At 39.5% G+C, this 20,123-nt stretch overlaps 3 protein-coding genes across 6 annotated transcripts in view; 1 reads left to right on the top strand and 2 right to left on the bottom strand.

Moving 5' to 3' along the window:
* The window catches only part of slx4ip (SLX4 interacting protein), a 33,117-nt gene extending 20,214 nt beyond the window's left edge, over positions 1-12,903 (bottom strand). For both annotated transcript variants that reach the window (XM_077495000.1, XM_077495002.1), the window contains exons 1-4: positions 12,752-12,903; positions 12,527-12,588; positions 3,534-3,623; positions 3,152-3,278 (exon numbers count right to left, since the gene is read on the bottom strand). In XM_077495000.1, the coding sequence (XP_077351126.1) occupies positions 3,152-3,278; positions 3,534-3,623; positions 12,527-12,553 (244 nt within the window). In that variant the 5' untranslated portion in view covers positions 12,554-12,588; positions 12,752-12,903. The remainder of the gene's footprint in view (positions 1-3,151; positions 3,279-3,533; positions 3,624-12,526; positions 12,589-12,751) is intronic.
* A 354-nt stretch (positions 12,904-13,257) lies between these two features.
* Positions 13,258-16,101, top strand: mkks (MKKS centrosomal shuttling protein). 2 transcript variants are annotated; one of them, XM_077496207.1, is made up of 5 exons: positions 13,846-13,975; positions 14,052-14,270; positions 14,385-14,566; positions 14,654-14,764; positions 14,838-16,101. In XM_077496207.1, exons 2-5 carry the CDS (start codon positions 14,087-14,089, stop codon positions 15,258-15,260), a joined length of 900 nt encoding a protein of 299 aa, XP_077352333.1. In that variant the 5' UTR covers positions 13,846-13,975; positions 14,052-14,086; the 3' UTR covers positions 15,261-16,101. The 2 variants fall into 2 exon arrangements, with proteins under 2 accessions (XP_077352332.1, XP_077352333.1); XM_077496206.1 differs by having other exon boundaries at positions 13,258-14,270.
* Positions 16,102-16,249: 148 nt separating this feature from the next.
* srd5a2b (steroid-5-alpha-reductase, alpha polypeptide 2b) lies at positions 16,250-18,537 on the bottom strand. Of its 2 annotated transcripts, XM_077496210.1 has the most exons (6): positions 18,254-18,537; positions 18,110-18,160; positions 16,902-17,062; positions 16,724-16,825; positions 16,482-16,632; positions 16,250-16,384 (listed from the first exon to the last, which is right to left on the bottom strand). In XM_077496210.1, exons 1-6 carry the CDS (start codon positions 18,400-18,402, stop codon positions 16,318-16,320), a joined length of 681 nt encoding a protein of 226 aa, XP_077352336.1. In that variant the 5' UTR covers positions 18,403-18,537; the 3' UTR covers positions 16,250-16,317. The 2 variants fall into 2 exon arrangements, with proteins under 2 accessions (XP_077352336.1, XP_077352334.1); XM_077496208.1 differs by having other exon boundaries at positions 18,110-18,536.
* Positions 18,538-20,123: the final 1,586 nt, after the last annotated feature.

Genomic DNA, 20,123 nt, shown 5'->3' with positions numbered 1-20,123 from the left:
AGGAATTACCTTAGACACCCAGTTTTACGGTTGGTAGTTGGATTTGAGAATGGGTCTTAACAAGGAACACCTGGTATTAGCTTTATTAGGATTTGTAAATGGCAGAGCTGGGAAAAACTGTTGTTACATCAACCCGTCTGCATTTTCGGCAAGTGCTTTATGAAGCAAAACTTCGAAAGAATACACGGACTGAGCACCAACTGAACAGGTATATGTCCGTCGATCCGGGTCAGTTCAGACTGTCCATGTATATTTATGAGGTTTCGTGTTATGAAGCACTCATCGAAAATATGCAACCACTTGCCAAAAGGTGGGAATCCATCAATCGGTTTTGCCCAGCTCTGGTAAATGGATGTGGCAGTCGGGCATCCACATGGGGATAGCAATGAAACGCTTCCCGTCACAGTTAATAATCACAAGCTTCCTTCCTTTTATAAAGTATCATATCAGATAACGGAACTGTTATGCTCGTATTACAAAGACCCTATTTTCCATTCATTTTTAAAATGCAATTATTTAAAGAAACACTTGTGTCCACTGTAGTGCATCAAAGAGATCGCCAGCCTCTCCCAGGATCAAGTTTTTCTAGCCTTCTAAAAGTCTTGCTTGTTCATTCTGCTTGGACAGAGCCAAGCTGTTTGGTGGGAAAAGTTCCCTCTGTTCATCCCTCTAAAAACAGCAATAAATCACATCACTATGAGCTAATCATGGAGTCAAGTAGCCCGAGTAAAAAAATAATAATAATAAAAAAAAACGAGGGGTAATGTTCTCTGAATATGGACAGGCTCTTATCTGTCACAATTAAGCTGCATACTGCCACAGAGTCCAATCCAAGAAAAGAAAACATTTCAACTGTATGATATATGGTGGCCACTTATTGTTCCAATGAGTATAAAACTAATGTTTTGTCATACACACCACTCATTAGGATCACTGTTTTGGACCGTATATTCAACACAATTATCAAAGCCTAAGGCCCTTCTTCTAGAAGAATATTGTTCCATCCAATAAAGATCCACAGAAAAATGTAGTCAAATCTTTAATTCAAAGCTTGAAATATTTTCTTTTTTATGGACAAACTGATTTCCTGCAGCTGGTTTTCTTTTCGCATGCCATCTACTTCCAGATATCAAGACTCAGAAACACTTGCACTAGAGGTCCTTGAAATGTTAAAAGCTGTTGATGGCTTATTTGAAGAGCCAACAGCTGAAGTTGTTACAATGCCCTTATACATTAGCTCAAATGCTACAAGAACAACAATCCCCCTTAATACCAACCTCCTTAGGCTTATCACTGGCACAGGCAATGTAATACCACCTGATACACTTTCATGTTCACACAATGTATATGCATGTTTTCTAGTGTCTAGTATGTAATTCTAAAATAAAAAGGGCTGAAAATATACAGTATATGCAAGCAACCAGCTTCCGTGCCTTGTAACAAACAACCTGGAAGGAATTCTGTGAGAGGATTTGCAGGCTAGCATTTCACCTGTTTGCAGAATTGACGACCCGAATACTTAATACCTACCCTGGGGTTAGGTTGGCTAAGCCTAGTCTGTTGTCCCCTTTTTATGGCTCCTGCCTGCTTGCTCCCTTCTCACAGTCTCCACCTTTACTGTGCAGCCACCTCCTTCACAAAGTGCCAAAAATGTCATTACACTCACTTAAGACCTTTAATGGGATAAGAGCACAGGAACTACATAGTCATGTGAACGTGCAGAAAGTGTTTGTATGTAACCATGTTTCACTGCTTACATACTTTCTGGCATAACTACAAGAAGCTTAATCCTTTTTACATGCATATTTCACTGCTGACACATTGGTAGTCCCCTTGTTCACACAACAGAAAGTGTATGTTTGTGCCTGTTTGTTTGCAGCACCTCTGCCTGTGATCTTCATTAGAGATGCCTGTCTCTCTTCGGTCTGTCATGAAGAATATGAGTTTCAGTAACCTTAGACAGTGCGTCTGTTCACACCTTACCCTGGGGAAGGATACACTGTAACTCTTCAACTCACTAGTACTGTCCCTTGGATGTGGTTGTGGTTGTGTTTGGATGAATGGTTGTGGCAAGTGCAACCATTGGTGCATGCAAGTACAATTTAATCAGCAAACTGTTGCTTAATTAATGGACGTAATATAGTTTTGCATACAGCGGAACCTCCAAAGTAAAACATAACCCATTCTGTCACACTGGTTGACTTCCAAGATGTTCTAATTTTAAAGCAAAATTTCCCTAATGATTAACAGTGGAACCTCATCCAAATCTTTGCCATGAAGTTGGTCTAACATCAACATTTACAAACATTTGGAAACCGACACTGTCAAAATAGCTCTTCCATTCCAAAAAAGGTTTGGGGGTGTTCTAGAGGCACTAAGCCCTGATCAAACCGAACTAAACAATAGTCAGGAGGTAGTTTAGCATCTTGCCAACATCGAGTTATGATTGTTTTGTCTGCCAAGAGACTTTAGCCATGACCCTCAGGTTCCAAAGCCCAGGTCCTGACAAATAATCTACTGCCATCCCCAAACATCTGAGCTGTGATACAGTTTGATTTAGTGTATTTTGTGTTTACTTGGGTTACGTGTGTTGTTTTATGATTTTAAAGATTAAAGTTGGGAAACTATGCAAAAAGTAAACATTTTAGACAGCAAGCACTGTATGCTTACAGCAGACTTAATAACAGGTCATACAATATTGCCCCCTGGGGTCACAATTTCTGACGAAACCATGTTTACACTGTTAGCGGAAATATCCTATTCTTAAGCTGTTGAAGTCTCAAACACATGCCTTGGGCGACATTGCCCTCTGGGGTCACCGATTCTGACGTGTCAAAGATTTTTCCATTACACTGGCTTGAAAGTTCAAGCATTTGGAGTTTTATTTTGTTTATGTATTTTTTTTAAAGAGAACAAAAAATAAATCCCCACGATGGGAGCAGCTTGTTAAGGAGAAACAAGCACAGGGCCTTCACTAATTACAATACGTACACAGAGTAATAAGTTGTCAATCAGTTGTTGGTTTTTGTTTTGTATTTGGTTTTTCTATATGTGAAACCAGTCCATATTACAAAAACGGTTAGGAACCACTGCAATAAAAAACACAATGACAAACATGTGACCATTGTAATGTGAGTCAAAAAATGATTACCTTTTGCAATAAAAGCTGAAGCAGGTGCGAGCTCCTTTTTGGTTTTTGGCTGTCTTCCTTTTTGAAAGGACTCTGCGTACTGCTTAACGCGTTGATCCACTGCATCACGAATCAGAGTTGTAACTTCCTACAAAACAAGGGCATTTCATTCGATTGAGCAAAATATTGAATTATGCACGTTGTGATTGCACTTGTGCCATGGACATCCAGTGTGTAGGCCTACAAGAAGATGGGTGAGGAACAATAGTCCCGCCAAAAAGAAGAATAGACACAAAGACTAAAGTCATTTCAAATTCCACGCCACCCTTTTCTTTTAAAGGCCCAAAGCAGTACGGAAGCTACACATTCATTCACACGCACACCCTTCTTATTGTGTCCCTACCTCAATGTGGCTTGGAGTAAACCAGCTGGCGTCCTCCTGGCTGCCCAGGGGCAGGACGTGGAGATCCACCAGTACGGCAAAGTTCCCACACTGTAACACAAAGAGGAAGGACAGCCACAGGTTGCTGTAGGCCATTGAGCTCCGAGACAACAAAGGAAATCAGAGTGTGAGTGACTGACAGCGAAACAAGCCACCAACGACCCCCTATGTACTCGAACATCACCCCGGGGCCTTTCATAGCAGTCCCTTCATTCTTCTTTCTCTGTCTGGAGATCTCTTATCCAATTTCGAAACATAAATTATGGTGTTGTCTGTAGCGTAGCCTTATGTTTTCTCTCTCGCAGCATAAAATGTTACAACGCTAATCCAATTTCGTACCTACCAACACTTGCGTGCCACTTAGTACGTGCAAAAATAATTTACTAATAAAATATATCTTTTCTCATCAGGCTATGGCAGCAACATAAAGTGAAATGTAAAGCAATTAAATGCTCTTTCATTAGAGGTTAGAGGGCGGGGTGGCTCACTGGTAGAGTGGGAGAGTCTCAACCCTGAGGTTGTGGGTTCGATCCCATGTCAACTGTGACCATGTCGAATTATCCTTGAGGATATACTAAACCACCAGTTGCTCCTGATGCTGTGTCATCAGTAGGTGAATGAATGGTTGAATGTAAAGCACTTTGAGAGCCTTGTAAGGTGGAAAAGTGCTATATAAATCAAGTACCATTTACCATGGTAGAAGGTAAAAGAAACTTGTACATCCACCCACCTGTTGCCTTTCAAAAAAAAAAAAAAACAAGGTCATGACTTCCTGCGAGTATGTCAGCTTTGTGTTCTGTTAAACAGGACCAGATTTTACGCTAAGTACCGTAAAATCTCATGAATAACGTGCACCCTTTCTCCTCCCAAAATCACCCTTAAAAAGTTTTTTTTCTCTGTACTTGTCTATAACGTGGTCCACCGATTTGCTCCTATTCTTTATTTTCAGTGAATATAGTATGAATGAAATAAAGATTCAAAACATCCCAATAAAGTACAAATGCTTTTAAATGCAGGTAAAAACTATGCTCTTTTCTCATACCTATGATTAAAGTCCAAGTATTTTAAAAATCATTTTTTCCAAAATCATGAATAGTACTTACATTGTACACTCTTTATCAGGACTTTTATTAAGCTATTTTTTTATTCTTTACTTTGCTTTTACAGCTCTTTAACTCTGTAACTCTTTTTAATTATTTTATGTGAAGCTTATTAAGTTATGTTGTGTACAGTACTAGGAAATGCGCTATAAATCAGCGTGTTTTTTATTTTTTTATTTTTTTAATAACCCCTTAGTTCTGCCTAGAACTAGTAAACTGCTAAATCAGTGGTGTCCAAACTATGGCCTGGGGGCCATATGCGGCCCGCTGTCCATTTTTCAGTGGCCCGCGACATATGCTAAAAATGGCATTTGACTCATCCATCCATCCATTTTCTTGACCGCTTATTCCTCACAAGGGTCGCGGGGGGTGGCGGCGCCTATCTCAGCTGGCTCTGAGCAGTAGGCAGGGGACACCCTGGACTGGTTGCCAGCCAATTGCAGGGCACACCGAGACAAACAACCATCCACGCTCACAAGCACACCTAGGGACAATTCGGAGCGGCCAATTAACCTGCCATGCATGTCTTTGGAATGTGGGAGGAGACCGGAGTACCCGGAGAAGACCCACGAAGGCACGGGGAGAACATGTAAACTCCACCCAGGAAGGCCGGAGCCTGGACTCGAGGCATTTGACTCAGTTCAAATAAAATAAAATAAACAAAAATGTTTGGAGATGGTCAAAGTAAGAAGGGAGGGTATCGAAAAACAGGTGCGATTAAAGGTTATTTTAGTTAACTAAAACTAATGAAAAAACTAAAACTAAAATTCAAAAAAACAATATTGTTTCAGAAATAAAATAAAAAACGAAAATGCTTTAAAAAATTAAAAGTATTTGAAACTACATTTTATGTTCACAAGACTAACTTAAACTAACTATAATTATCGCAAACATGTCCTTCGTTTTAGTCTTTGGTAATTAATTTAATGTGTGAGCCTTTGGGGATGATGTGATTTTTAGTAGATTTATTTTGATATAAACCGGAATAGAACCACCCTGAAAATTAATAAAAACTAACTAAAATGAAAAATTCCAAAACTATAATAACCCTACTGCCATATTACAAATAAATTGGTTTATATAATGTGGCATTTTTCTAAATACAGTATGCAAAAGCACAAATAAATAATTTCTACAATTTTTAGGACTAAACACAATTTCTCTTCATAACATTATGTGGCCCTTGCGTCCTTCTGATTTTCTGTATGTGGCCCTCAAATGAAAAAGTTTGGACACCACTGGTCTAAATAATACGAAATGTTTTTGTTTTTATCATGACCCCTGTATGGTCGCTGCAAACAGCAACTGACGATGGGTCTCGTGTGAATCTTGCTTCTCTCTGGACAAGCAAGCTGAGGACTGAGACCACCTACAACAGAGAAGCAACAAGTAGCCGACTGCTCTTTAACCATGCTGTATGAAAAATCAGTGAACTGGGGGAAAAATATAGACGAAACACAACAATTTACAGAAAAAAAATGATTTCAGGCTTGTTAAATACAACAAGAAACTGCTCTGTACAGTGAATAAAATGGCACACTCAAATCTTTGTTTTGAGCCAAGCCAATCCCCTGGGCTGAACTCAACAACCCAGTCTTGGGATGTTCCCAAGGTCTTGGACACAGAATGACGTAAGTGCAGAAATTAAAAGGGGATGGTCCACATTTTGGACAAACCCCAAATTTGCCTGGTTAAACTCAATTCACTGCCAAGACAAAATGTTGCTACTGGTTCTTCAAGGTGCCAATAATTTATGGTCTCGATATCATTCATACATCATATTATAAACTGGTCAGAGCAGCATAGTAATAGATTACTCATCGACTACTCGACTGGCAAGTCAGGCAGTCAGCACAAAATGTGGCTCACAACGCAGGTGCAGGAATGATGATTGTGACCAGCCAGCCCATCACATCTATTTGTCCACAGATTTGGGGAAATTTAGGGTCAAAGATCTTTATTTGAGCAAGGTTTTGCAACAAGCAATATGTAATGACCAATAACTCAAAAAGGTAACTCAATGTACTTTTGCATTGGTCTAGCATATTAAGACATTGGAAGGGTTAATTTCTTTTTAGTTTAAAATAACTTACTTTACAACCTAATGCCCCACGCTGTACAAAGGCAGAACAGACAATGTTTTTTTTCTCTTCGGTCTCACTTTAAATTCATCTAAATAGCTACTAGCCTTATATTCGCTAGCGCTAACTAAGATAATAATAGAAGGTGGTCTATCGTCCAAGTTTGCAAACTTCCATTTGTTTTTGGCTAGCACAGCATTAGCGGACAAAAATTCCCGTTGCTAGGACGGCGTTAGCCAGTCACATACAGCATTCCCATAGCTACTTCCAGCTTCCGCTTGAGTGAGCCACGTACATAGCTAGCATTTTACGCATGTGCACTCCCCATGTAGATACGGCAGATATAGCGAGAAGGGATGTGCTATACAAACATTCCTTGCTGACGATGTAGGCTATGCTATGACACATTCTGACTCACATGGCATAACGATGGATTTTCACCCATACATTTTGTATACCCCTTAATCTGTTCAGGATCGCTGGGAGTTGGAACATAACCAAGAGGACTTGGACGAAAGAATGGTCGTCAGCCAATCTCAGAGATGCATTCAAATCAACTGTTTAAAATGTCTGCATGCTGCCTAATAGTGTCAGCTCTTCTCTGCATATCAGTATTCTTTCCACCCAGTGCTCTTTGTCTCTTAGCAGTCCATGGTTGACTGGCCGTCTCAGCTGACTGCCTCCAACAATTACGAGTGTGTGGGAAAACTGAGCAACAGAGGGTCAGGCCTTGTCCATCAAAACTGACAGAAAGACAAGGGGGGCCACAGTGACTTTTTGAGCTGAATTTGACATTAGCTCAGCTGGTTTGGGTATCTAACCTTTAACATTTCAAACCTTCTCAGAAACAAAGTAGATACAAATAAATATGTGTACATAGGAGACTGTTATAGCATTGAATTGAATGCTAAAGTATAGCATAGCTGGACCAGCTATAGGAGGAAACGCGATGTTGTGGCTAACTACACTCAAATGTGGCTAGGAGATGTTTATACTGTTTAGCCACATTGGCCAAAGAGGTTTTCATGACCCATTGCCAACCCTGACATCTGTGTTGGTTGACTCACTGACACTAGGTGCTGTCTGTATATCCTACCTACATGGCTTCAATTTAAACAAGCCAATATGAGCTCGAAAGAAGAAAACAAGGTTAATTTGATCAATATCTTAGGGGGAGCAGTGAGGTTTCATGAAAAGGTCTTTGGAGAGGCATAACTGGGTGAATCCCCTGAAGTTATTCCTAAGCTTCTGATTGAATCTTTTACTTGGGCAAACAGCCAGATATCTAGCAAACGTTAGACTAACTTTTTTTTTTTTTTTTATCGCATTAGAGGCGCAGACAAGGCCTGATGGAAATAAGGCATTCATGATAAGCATCAGTCTACCCTTCACTCAAAAACAGCATGTGATTTCTTCTCAGAGACCGGGAGAAGACTGGACTGTCAACTAATGCAATCACACTAATGAGAAAACTATTAATTTACCAGGCAAAGCGTTTCTGTGGAGGCGCAGAATTCCCCTTTCAGTGACAACGTTAAAGGAGCGCATTGAGATTTAACAAAAGGACATGGGTGAGGAGTGAGTGTAGCAGTTTGTGTGATAGAATGAAGAGGGAACGCAAGTGACAGAATCTAATTTTACAAAAAGTGTTCAACTTCCATAACATTTCCATCATGTGGTCTTAAATTTGCCATTTCCTTGCACCAAGAGTGACCAGTGGATCTACGTGGTGAACTCTGCCATGAACTATGACCTCCACTTGTGACCCCCTTTTTAGTGAGATATCCACAAGCAGCATGCGACTTAAGTAAAGGCACACAAGGACGGGAAAGAGGTCAAGATATTTCAGTTGAATGCCTGAGCTTTAAAAGGAGCCAACAAAAATTATTACTGCACATTTCTTTTAAACTATTAGAGTCTGAGAGCGTTTAATTAACCTGACATAATTATTAAGCAAGTCCACTAACTATTTTTTTGTATTTCACAATTTAAAGGTAATTTTCTGAGACTTTTTCACTGGTTTGAAAGAAAGCATTGATAATGGTCCAAGTTCTGGAGGAAGTTACTCTTTTCATGCATACTAAAGAGAGTCGGCACTGCTTTGTTCTCTGTCTTGCACAGACCTTTTTAGCATTATGGACATAATCTATAGGCTGAATGAGAAGCGACAAAAAAAAAAAGCCCCTTATACCAAATCCTTTGTTGTGCCATCTTTTGTGTGGTGACACAATGTGCATGAATAGGAGTGAGTCTTCCTGCAGGCAAAGTGAAAAATTTCTATCCTAATTCTCCCTGCTGCCAATCTTGTAACCATGGCCTGTATAAAAACAGAAAACAGACAACAGAAATATCTCAAACATAAGCTCACCACTGTCCACCGCAGGCAAAACAAGAATCAAAACAACTCCATTTTATTTTCAGCCCGTAAATAAACAATTCCTGTCACGAACCCACTGATGGTTCCCTTCTGTTCTACAGGGCCCTGGTCTGGTCTATATCACTTTCAGTTCCAAAAACACTCTCTACCTTTTCCTTATCTCCCTTCCAGACCTGGCTGTCCATTCCTCGTGCTCCGAGATGGGCACGGGGCCCGAATACTATGAGCGGCTTCACCTCGCTGCCCTTTGCCTTTGCTATCGCGGCATATAAGAGCCAGACCTTCTCACACTGCACTTAGCTCAGAGGCTAACACTAACCAGCCACAGATGTTTACATTAGATGAGAAGGGGCAGCATGTGGAGTCATTCGGTAAGACTTGCATCTCTCCCTTTTTCGGACATGCTCTCTCTTTCTGTAGTCTGCGAACAATCCGGGGGAGTGCACTAGATCGGTGGGTGTGGCATCTTTTCTTGGGGCTTTATTTGACTCATTCTAAACTCTCTCTGTGAGTCACCTGGGTTTCCCCATGAAAAAAATAAACAAAGCCCTCCACTCCAATTTTTCAAGCTGCCAGATACTGAATAGTGAAGCTCAAGAATGCATTAATATTGAGGCACATGTGTGTGCGTGTGATTTGTGTGCAAAGCGCCCTTCATGCAGGTGAATGGTAGCACACCTGAGTCCTCTTTTTTTGATCATAAAAAAAAAAAAAAAAAAAAAAAAAAAAAAAAAAAAAAAAAAAAAGAGACACAACCCAGGAGTGGAATTCAAACGGCAAGAACGAACAGGAATATTTCCAGGAAACGTACAGCAAACAAAACCCAGCCTGCCTGCAGAAATTGTTGGATACAAATTGCTGGCTGGAAGATGTTTGGTTCCTTTATGGAAAGTAAATTACGGACACTATAAAGTAAGGTGACCAAACATCCTCTTTTGTCCGGACATGTCCACTTTTATTTTATTTTTTTTTTTTTACATCCTGTCCAATCGAGGCTCTTTTATGAATTCATGAAAATGTCTGGTTTACATTGCGCGACAAATGGGAGCGGAGTTCATTGTGTTAATGCAGCTGGTAGACCGCCGACTGCTCCTAAATCGAGCACAAGTGTGTAGGGAAAGAATAAATTGTATTTATTGTTATATATTAATTTCAACAAATATATAAGAAAAAGTAGGTCAACATTTTTACGTAACTCACTTTCTTAGCTTTCAAATAAGGTCCTGAGCTATGTCGGCGGCTCAGAACTGCGCTGCCAAACCTGAGGGCTTGGACTGATCCATTAGTTATTAATTTCATTTGTCAAGTAAGACTTTAAAAGAGAATTATGGGTTTGTTTGTTTTTTGCTGTATTTTCCACCAATACAGAGGTGGTAAACATTAAAATAGTTAACCTATGGCATCTCTGAATAAACTTTGATTAGTATCATTTAAGCATCTTGAAGCCGGCGTGAGTGGCCTCATTTTTGGAAATAAAAATATGGTCATGCTAGTACCTACTATAAGCAGTGCCAGATTTTTCTTTTTCCTTTTTTTTGGGCCAACGCCACCTCATTAGGCTCCTTAAGACGGATCCACTATGTTGGAAAATGTCAAAATGTTTGCTCTGATAGTGTACAGAGACATGATGTGTGGTCCCACATGAGCTCCTCTACAGAGTGACAACAACACTAAACAGTGCATAAACCTCTGACATGAAAATGTTCTGCGGTGCCTCAAACCTTTTCTACTAAAAACAACTGGGTTTCTGCCGCCACTTTCTACATTAGATGTTTAGATGTCGGCGGTGCATTTTGCTAATAAAAGGCAGATTGTGAGGTTCTAGAGTGGTAATGTCCTGGCAGCCGGCACTTCACTGGATCAGTGTTGCCTGCGGGCCCTTTTCGGGAGGTCTATGAAGTGGCGGGTGACTACATGGTCTACGCCTATAAGAAAGCGCACCACCTTCAGTTTTGCAGACAAGGGAGGGAGTTCCTTTGAAAAAAAAAAAAAGGATCATAAAACTTACTAGTGAACAGCCTAGTAAACATGGCACTGTGAACATGACGCTTTCACTATGCTCGTAAACTGCAACGGGCTAACAGACTTACACGCATTCCTAAATATAATGTTTCCATGGACAATGTCGTCCGAGAAGTTGATCCATTCATTAAACCCACGGTGACACTGGTGTTGGTTTTGTGAAAGGGCAGCCAGTTGCAGTGCCTTGAATGCTATTGTTTAGCCTGATCTCTTCTTACATGCTTGTTTGTGGTTAGTTGGTTGAGTGTGGTTGAGCCTCTGAGCATTTTCTCAGGCAGAATAGCACAACTGTATCATTATGTGCCCAGTAGGAAGGAACCCGCCGTGAACCTCAAGCCTTTTACTCTCCCACAACCAAGTGGTGGTGGGGGGTGCTGAGGTGGCCTGTATGCAGGCATGCATATGAAACAATAAAGGGGAGTGAATGCAATATCTGGTCAGCAGTGCACACATGAAATGGTGGAGGATGTGGAGATCAGTGCAAAATGTCTCAAGCCCTTGTTCAAAACTCTCAATAAATGAAACATCAACAAAAGAGAGATCAGCAGCTTTGCCTGCACTTAACAAAAACATCTGAGGTGCATTATTGCTGACAGAGAATCAGACTGAGGATGAACGACTCTGATTTTTTTAGAAGGAGTTTCCTGCCTTGTATGAATTGACATTCTCACTAACAAAGACCCAGAGGGAGGCAATCCTGTTTGACATTTGCACCAAGGTTGACCAGAACCCAAAATAGTAGTCTGGGTGACAGGAGAGTTCAACGTGTCGTACTACTTCCCTCTAGTGGCAAAAGGCTGTTACTATAAGACATTATTATCAAGAGAATCTTACTAACCAAAGTAACCATACATATATTTTCAGATAAATAGTTTCCCCAGTTACGCAACACATTTTGTGCTAAAAAAAAAAAAAAAAAAAAAAAAAATTATAGTAAGATGTGCTTCTTTTTGGAAACAGTAGGAGGCATAATCTGGCAGTGATCGCATGCATTCCCATGTTTCCTTCCTCTAACACACCTGAATCAAATGATGAGCTAATCAGCAAGCTCTGCAGAAGCCTGAAAACGATCCTGATTATTTGATACAGCCACATTAGACTTTATTCAGATTAAAATATTTCTGAAAGTCGATGTAAAAACAAATAAAAAACGACATAAATGATCATATCTGGAACAGCGTAGTGTTAAACTACAGATTTCATACTTCAAATATGGCTCATTGTTTTGTTTTATTCGAATTGTGCAAACAGCATTTACCTACTACTTAAAACAACAAACAAACAAAAGACGATGTACTGTACTTATAATAACTACAAGTGCAATAGATGCATAATATCCTGTAGCTCTATTTATATTATTGTCTTTCCACTTACCTTAATAGCAAATTTGAGCGGTGCCATTGCAGTTATAGAAGTACCCTTACAGTAGTTTTCGCCTGAAAACATACAGTGCAGGATTAAACTAAGAATTTTACTATTAAACGTGCATCATGTAAACAACTGTATTCTTCTCCATATCTATTATAAGGAACACCATGCGTAAATTATTCAGTTGTAAAGGCATGCAACTACAGCAAAATGTGACGATACATTTCTTACCGCTAATAGTTTGAATTTCTGTGCAGTTATTTGACGTCACATTCACGACGCGCAATCTTGCGACGAAAAACAGTGTAAACGCACGCGCTTTTAAAACATTGAAAACTGCGCATCTCAACCTTTTTTTATGTATTTGATATAGCTATAACTTCACCCAGGAAATTATTGTAACTGTCGCAAATTCGAAACATTTTAATTTATGCGACCGCTGAACCAGTAGGACCAGCAGGACCCAACGCTTGGCCACTGCCATGGAAACAAGTATTCCGTATAGACGCCTGTATTACATTTGAATAAAGAAATTGCTGATTAAAGTTTGTTCTAGTGTAATCACATTATATGTATTGCATTAAATGTAATACAAAAATAGTACTATATTATTTGACTTGTTGAATTGACTGAATTCACGTTTTTTCAATGTAATTTTAATTGTGATCAGGCAATGCTGTAGCTTGCAACGCTGTTTTTAAACTGAGCAGACTACGCTTGCTATCTCAGTAAGTTTATGTTCAAGTGATCATTTCGGGAATTGACATGTCTCGACTCGTTAAGAAATCACCAGCGGTTTGCACCGATCTACCGCTGGAAAACAGTGACATTTTGAACAAGCTTCATCTTTTGGGTCAGCTTCTCAGATCTTGTTTTGGTCCATCGGGGAGACTGAAGCACATTCACAACAACATCGGAGGGCAAGTTGTGACCACCTCAACGTCATCAGTGCTATTTCCAGCTATTAATTCATCGATACCGCTTCTAAATCTAATTTTAGCCTCCATTCGCAGTCACGTTTCTCGTTTTAGTGACTGCGGGTTGTTTGCAGCTATTCTTTGCGTGACTCTTATTGAAAAAGTCAAGCAGTCTGGTCTAAGACACAACGAGGCTATTAGGATAAATAAGCACCTGTTGGATCTGTGCACTTATTATCTTCACCAAGAGGAATGTGATTGTAAAGTAAAGCTCGACTTTTGCAGTACCCATAACTTAATCAAGCTGGCTGGCAGTATTCTATACAGCAAACCAGCCAGTATGCTAACAAAGGATGAAGCACTTCACATCAGCAAGTTCGCAGTGCAAGCCTTTTTACTGACTATACCGTCTAAGGACACTGGTATAGTAACCCTGGGCACCACACTAATCGTGCCGATTGAGGGTCTTCCTGTAATGGAATCTGTGGTGTTTCCAGGATTATTAGTTGATATGCCAGATGGTTTTGAGGGCTTGGAGGTGAGCAATCACCCCTGCAATCCCCTGTGTGTGGTATTGTTTAGTACATCCCTTGCTGGGGATCTTTCTGAAATAGGAGATGGACCGATTGAGACCCAGTACGGCGCTGACATGGAGTCTCAGATCCGAGCTCACCTCCTCGAGATTGGCAAACAGGCATTGAAAGATGAGGTGAAGTTATTTGTTTGCCAGAAGGTCGTCCATCCAGTTCTGCAGCAATACCTGAGGAGTCATGGCATCATAGTCGTGGAGAGAGTGGGGATTAATCTCATGCAACCTCTTGCTCAACTCACAGGTAGCTACAACTTCTAAGTCTTGTCTTAATTTACAGCCCTCAATTAGATGTGTAACCTGTACTGAATCTATGTGACTTCACTCATCACAGTTTTTGTATTGTCTAACTCTATAGGGGCTCAGCCTGTGGCAACATTACACACTACAATCCCTCACAAGGCCTATGGAAAAGTGGGGAATGTCACCTCAAGACAGTTTGGATCCAAGACTATGCTGCATTTGTATCCTGCTGAGGAGACTGTAATTTGTACCACAGTCCTCTGCCACAGGAATGAGACGATGTTAAGTGAATTGAAGGTATGATTAGGCAGAAGATGCATTAAAGGTAGATATATGGAGTACTGTTTTTTTTTTTTTTTATTGTTGTCTGTGTGGTCATGATAGGTTGCATGCCAGAAGACAGAACACGTCTTACGACTTACCCTGAGGGAACCGTTTGCTTTACTTGGGGGCGGGTGCACCGAAACCCACCTAGCTGCCTACATCAGACACCAAGTATGCACAATTGTTATTTAGTCTTATTTGCTATCACTATTCCCTCCACTTAATTGTTTCATTTTCATCTTAGTGTGACACCTCTTCAAGTGCAGCACGGTTAGGCTGCCTGCAAACGGAGTATCTTCTCGGTGTGGAGGCTTTCTGCAGCTCTCTTGAGTCAGTGGCCGCCGCACTACAGCACGACGGCGGGGATTCTCTCATCGATCTGACTTGCGCCCACCACTGGACTCTTCCAAAAGATGCGATGCAAGATGACATGGAGAGTTGTGTGAGCAGGTGTGGATGTGGACTGATGGAGAGTAGCCAGGCTAAGAAGTGGTGTCACTTGAACACTAAATATCCCGTGTTCTCACCTGCATCCGTGACTAGAGATGTCACTGTGCATGCAAAAGTGCTTGACTCCTTCACAGCAAAACTTAATGCTTTGCAGGTTGCTATAGAAACTGTAAATGTTGTTCTTGATATACGATATACAATACAAGATATCAACTAACTCAAAATGGATGGATGGGCCAGATACAAGTTTATGTGGAAATATTTTTGATTGATTTGATTTGAATTTTTATTTTGAACATGCATAAAAAAAATAATAATTTGAAATAATAATAATAATAATAATTAGGGTTGTTCCAAAAAATCAATTAATAAAATAATCGAGATTCTCAGTTATTAATCGAATCGAATCGATATTAATATCCAAAAATCAAATTTATTTAAATTAGAAATGAAGAAGAAGGGGAAAAGGCAGTTGTAGCCCACATGCTGTTTTTGTGGAAAAAGGCACTTACAATAAAAAATTAATAAATGTTTAAACAAAACAAAAAAAGACAGTTGAATGTCTCTATTTGTCATTTTGTCTTGCAAAGCAGACTGGAGTAGATCATGACAATGTTGTGCATAACTGTAAATTGAAGCAGAAATCATTTGTCAATCAAATCATTTTGAATCGAAAATCATTCGAATCGAAAATCGATTCTGAATCGAATCGTAGACCCAAAAATCGTAATCGAAACGAATCGTAAGACAGTCAAAGATTCCCAGCCCTAATAATAATAATAATTGTGAAGCCAAAAACTTGCAAAAAGCAAAGAATGAGAAGAAGAAGAAAAAAAAAGCTATTGAAGCAAACAAGAAACAAAACGTGACATCTTATGAAGCAACAAGAGATATAAATTAATCAACCCATCCTTGGTAGTACAGTAAGTTAGACATAGCCTACATGTTCGAAAAGGAGTAGGAAGAAATATAAACTTTTATGTTCCTACCCCTTCCTACCTCCATTTCAACAGCAAAATATCAGAAGATTTATTTATATATATATATATATATATATATATATATATATATATATATACAATTTGTAAATTTTACTAAACATAGCCAGTTTTTGTAAGAATAACTTTGTGTTTTGTCATATAATTGATCACAGCGACTGAATATGGGTGAAAATTGTGTAAAGTACTTTTGAGCATGAATAAAATATAGTTGCAAAATTCATTGTTTATTATAATTTTGTCGCTCTCTCTCTCTCCATTGTCTTCATATCAGAATCAAAGTAAAAATGGAAGCAGAGCCTTTCGAGACTTGGGGTAGTTCTGGAATTTACCTTTGTAAAACCTATATTTAAAAAAAAAAAAAAAAAAAAACAGCAAATGAAACAGTCTGTCAGTTACTTAGTATGTGGTACTGATAAGCTTGTAGTAATAATAGTCACCTGTGATGGTAAAAGGCTCTTGGTCCAATGAAGCATGTCGTAAACACAAAAAACGAGAGTGAGGGGAGACCCCGAGTGGCTATGGCGTAGCCAAACCACTCAATAATCTCTCCAAAGTAATTTGGAGCAGATACATACTCAAAAAGGCCTCCTGCAGAAAAAATAAATAAAACAACAACAACAGATCGTTTCTTACGTAGCGAATACCATTTGAGTTAACCACGATAGAAAATGTGTCTTACCTTTCGGGACCTTGTAAATCACTTCCCCCTTTTCCCTCAAGCTGCGTAGAACATAATCACTGTGTGTATTGATTGCCATTCCAGTGTAAAATAGTAATAAACCTAAAATAAATCATCACAAATTCATTGAAAATATTAACGCAACAAAATGTTGTCTATCTATGTGTTTGACATCCACCAATTTTGAAGCAAAAGCCAGTTTTCCACTCGTCCAGCTGAGCACAATGCAACAGGTAATATCCCTGCAAGAATCCGTTTGCAGAGGTGAACATAACTGCTCCCATCATCACATTCAGTGGGTAAGGTTGTCCTCTGATCAGAAGTGAATAGATGAAGGTTCTGGGGTCAAAAAGTTCACAAAGTAAGATCAACATCTTTCAACATCAACTTTGCAAGATTATTTCAAACCAAATATGCATGTTACTTATTGTAAGCGTTATTACAGTAGGCCTATATCACTTATCTTCTTTTTAAGTGGGATCTGTCTTGTCACAATGTACAATAATAATATGTCTAATTAAAGAAGACGTCAATCCAAAAAATTTCTTTACAATAATGTGTTGTTTTGGCCCCCACTAGTCTAAAAACGGCATTCTGATTAAAATTGCTTTTGTGGAATATGAGTTAAGCAGCAAAACCCACCTGTTTTTATCAATCTTTATGGGGCGGCCATTTTGCCAACTGCTGTCGATTAAAAATGACATCACAGTTGCTCAGGTAACAACCAATCACAGCTCAGCTCCAGAAAACAGGGGCGCTGTGATGTAATTTTCAGGACAGCAAGTGGCAAAATAGCCACCCCCTGAGATTGATTTAAAAAAATAAAAAATAAAAAAAAATAAAAAATAAAACAGCAACAACAACAGATGGAATTTTCTGCTTAACTCATATTCCACAAATGCAATATTAATCCAAATGCTGTTTGGACTCGTGGGGCGGCATAGAAAATATTGTAAAGAACATTTTTAGAACATTGTTGTGAATGGAGAAAGGGTGGAAGCAATTACAAACTATACAAAAAAGAATTAACACCTGGTTCTTCAGTAATTTATATCAAATTAAAGATTGGACTTTTGCTGTGATATATGTGCATGTAATAAAGCCATAAGGCTTTCATTCCTCAAGTTGAAGGGTGGCATCATAAAGGAACATAATAATGCTTGCATTTGGTTTCCTTCATTACATAATGGAATTTACTATTTCAGCAATTGCTCCCCACAGTATCTGTCAGTCACTATTATTTAGCATGTTTGTTCAAATTCCTTCATGCACCGGTATACAAGCATTCCTTGTTTTGCACGCATTCTTGCCAATAAATAAAAGTCATGGCTGTCTCTGTTGTAGCCTACTGCTATCTGCAGACAGATCTCTTCACGACTACTTTACCTGTGAAAATAGTGCAGGCAAAAGGTTCCAAGCAGTAGCATCTTTCCCACACTGTAGGGTTTGTCCGAAGTGAGCATCAGGAGTAATGGGATCAGAATAGCTGGCAACTCCTGGAAGAACCAAGCCAGACGAGCTGGCACCAACCTGGTGTGAGGAGTATGTTTCCTGTGGCGCCCATAGCTGGTTTGGGTTTTCTTGTGGTGGTACAGCTGCAATAGTCCCGCCAAGACTATGCCGAAGCTGAGATAGTTCAGTAAATCCTTATTGCAGTACATCCCGTCTGTCGGTTTCATCTTTTCCTCTTGTGAAGTCCTCAGGAATGTCAAACAGCCACTTTGGAATATCTCAAAAGCAAAGAAAGGAGTGTCAATTGTGAGTTCTGTGTGCTTATACAAATGTGATTTAATTGACTATTCTTTTCTTTCCCCTCCTCTTTGATGACATAAGTTTATGGAAAAAAATTCTACCATCAACAACATCAGGATACAGTATTTTATGTAATACTTTTATGACATCTTAATCTATTTCTTAATATTTTATGTTAAAGTTTAGTTTGCTCTATGACTATGGTCACTTTTCAAGATCAACGATAAACAAGTCAAGTCATCTTTATTTATATAGCACTTTCAAAACATGTTCACTTCCTCTTATTTGATGACTTATAACTGCACTGACGCAAAGTATGAAAATGACATGAATACAAATATATGCCCATCTGGTATACATTTTGTTGAGGTATGATGTATTGATTCCAAGAAATAGATAAAAGTATAAAAAGTGATACAACTAGCCCCGGTCTCCCTAATTCAATATTTGTATGCAACATTGGGGGTTTTGAGCCATGTTGGCATGTCTGGTCCCTCACCTAAGACCTGTTTGTCATTGGTGATCCTGCCAGGGTGCATAAAGTCCCAGACAACTTAGCTCCTAGCATCATTGGGACGCAAAGACCGCTCCACCATGGTAAGGTGACGGCAGAAAAAAAATTGTTGACTCATTAAAAGTGAAAGATTGTTAATAAATGCCAATATTGAAATGGCCTTTGGCAGATGGGCAAAGTCATTCTACGGCAAACATCAATGAAACGTGGTTTGGTTGTGTTGCATAACATTTAATAAAAACACACCTGCGCGAAACGACTCCACACAGAGGTAACCCGTTTTTCTCGATTTGAGGACCAGCTTTGTAGCTGTACACCAGTGAGCTCAAAAATGTTTTTCTCTTGCTGACACAGACCGCAGGGCATGATTCCAGTAATTAGTGCTGTTGGACTGCTTGTTTTCAGCAAACTGTTTTGGGGCTTTCTTTTCTGAGCCAGTTTGAGAACAGGATACCTTCTGGGATGACAGCCATGTAGACCCTGTGCAGCACAACATTCTCTACCAGCGACAGGCTGGCGTCCCACTTCATAAACCTCAATAACAGTCATGTATCTGTTTTATTAAGATAATCTCTTGATATGACACAGGCCACAAGGACCAAACTTTTTTTTGATAGACCCCGGCAAGGTCTGTGAAGTGGAACTCATCTTGGAAAACGACACTGTTGCTTTTTGCCTTCGATCTACTGTAGCTCAGCTGGGTCTTCTAATAATAGCTTACGCCCTACTTGGCAGAGAATTGGACCCCAAAATACTGCTTAATTTCACAAATCATACACAGTTGTGTATCACAGACGAGAACTGTTAATTTGATGTCCAGTCAAGCAGGCAACTTGATTAATAATCAGACAGGTGCATTTGCACGTTTGATTAACATGGACAGGTGTCGCTAGAGGTGTACTCACTTCTGTGGTGTCGTTTTCCCAGATCTTTTGTTGACAAGATCAAGTAAGGAGTCACAGATCATGCTGAGAATTAGTCCAATTTGTTAAGCAAATAGTAACATGATCATACACAAACTATTTACAGCGTAATGGAGACATCCAACAAGCGTCTTGTCAGATGAGCTGCTCTTCTGGATTCTGTCGCTTTTTATGTGACTGCCTCTGCCCACAAAGTGTCGAGATTTCCACC

Source organism: Festucalex cinctus, chromosome 14 (genome assembly GCF_051991245.1).
Source record: "Festucalex cinctus isolate MCC-2025b chromosome 14, RoL_Fcin_1.0, whole genome shotgun sequence".
NCBI classification, from domain to species: Eukaryota; Metazoa; Chordata; class Actinopteri; order Syngnathiformes; family Syngnathidae; genus Festucalex; species Festucalex cinctus.
Note: the sequence above shows the minus strand (reverse complement) of the source record. Positions and strands in the feature narration are given on the sequence as shown.

What these genes read in the sequence shown, in the direction of transcription:
- srd5a2b (XM_077496208.1), bottom strand. Translation starts at nt 18,402, where the DNA reads ATGAAACCGACAGACGGGATGTACTGCAATAAGGATTTACTGAACTAT. An exon ending in TGCCTGCACTATTTTCACAG is followed by an intron (nt 17,063 to 18,109) that starts GTAAAGTAGTCG and finishes TTTTGACCCCAG; the next exon opens with AACCTTCATCTATTCACTTC. An exon ending in GATTTACAAGGTCCCGAAAG is followed by an intron (nt 16,633 to 16,723) that starts GTAAGACACATT and finishes TTTTTTCTGCAG; the next exon opens with GAGGCCTTTTTGAGTATGTA.
- mkks (XM_077496206.1), top strand. Translation starts at nt 13,286, where the DNA reads ATGTCTCGACTCGTTAAGAAATCACCAGCGGTTTGCACCGATCTACCG. An exon ending in CGATGTTAAGTGAATTGAAG is followed by an intron (nt 14,567 to 14,653) that starts GTATGATTAGGC and finishes TGGTCATGATAG; the next exon opens with GTTGCATGCCAGAAGACAGA. An exon ending in CTGCCTACATCAGACACCAA is followed by an intron (nt 14,765 to 14,837) that starts GTATGCACAATT and finishes TTTTCATCTTAG; the next exon opens with TGTGACACCTCTTCAAGTGC.